The sequence below is a fragment of the Sinocyclocheilus grahami genome, unplaced genomic scaffold, assembly GCF_001515645.1.
Source record: "Sinocyclocheilus grahami isolate Dianchi unplaced genomic scaffold, SAMN03320097.WGS_v1.1 scaffold1107.1, whole genome shotgun sequence".
Classification (NCBI taxonomy): Eukaryota; Metazoa; Chordata; class Actinopteri; order Cypriniformes; family Cyprinidae; genus Sinocyclocheilus; species Sinocyclocheilus grahami.
In genome coordinates, this window is record NW_015506286.1 from 5,701 (window position 1) to 6,149 (window position 449).

At 42.3% G+C, this 449-nt stretch overlaps 1 protein-coding gene across 1 annotated transcript in view; it reads left to right on the forward strand.

The window, feature by feature from the left end:
* The window catches only part of LOC107566864 (uncharacterized), a gene marked incomplete at its 5' end in the record, with an annotated part of 34,467 nt that overhangs the window by 325 nt on the left and 33,693 nt on the right, over positions 1-449 (forward strand). The window contains 2 exons of the mRNA XM_016252425.1: positions 1-259; positions 362-434. The exon at positions 1-259 is cut by the window's left edge and continues 152 nt beyond it. Of these exons, the coding sequence (XP_016107911.1) occupies positions 1-259; positions 362-434 (332 nt within the window). The remainder of the gene's footprint in view (positions 260-361; positions 435-449) is intronic.

The window sequence follows — 449 nt, forward strand, 5'->3', positions numbered from 1 at the left end:
AGGCTGTTCTACAATGGTCAAAATGCCCAGATGCCAGAATCATGCGTAAATCAAGGCATGTGTGGGACGCAATCCCCACTGTCACTAAACGGCACTCATCCACAGCTGGAAGATGGAGTGGTCCTCCGTCAGGTCTGTCCTTCTGCATGGGGTGGCTGCTGTACTTACACATCCCACCCTATAAGAGTCAAAGCATGTCCTGGAAATTACTATGTTTATGAGTTTGTCAAGCCAATGTTTTGCTCAGCTTTCTGTGTAGGTGAGTATTTACTCATATGTTATTGTCAATAGCCATTTATATTTCTAGGTTTTGTTTAAAATTGATTAATATTAATATAAAACATGTTCTTAGTACCAGAAGCCTCAAACCAGTCCATCCCATCAGTGTCTACAACAACAGAGAGAATCCCACCCATAGAATCCATTACTCCACCAATCACAACCACTGG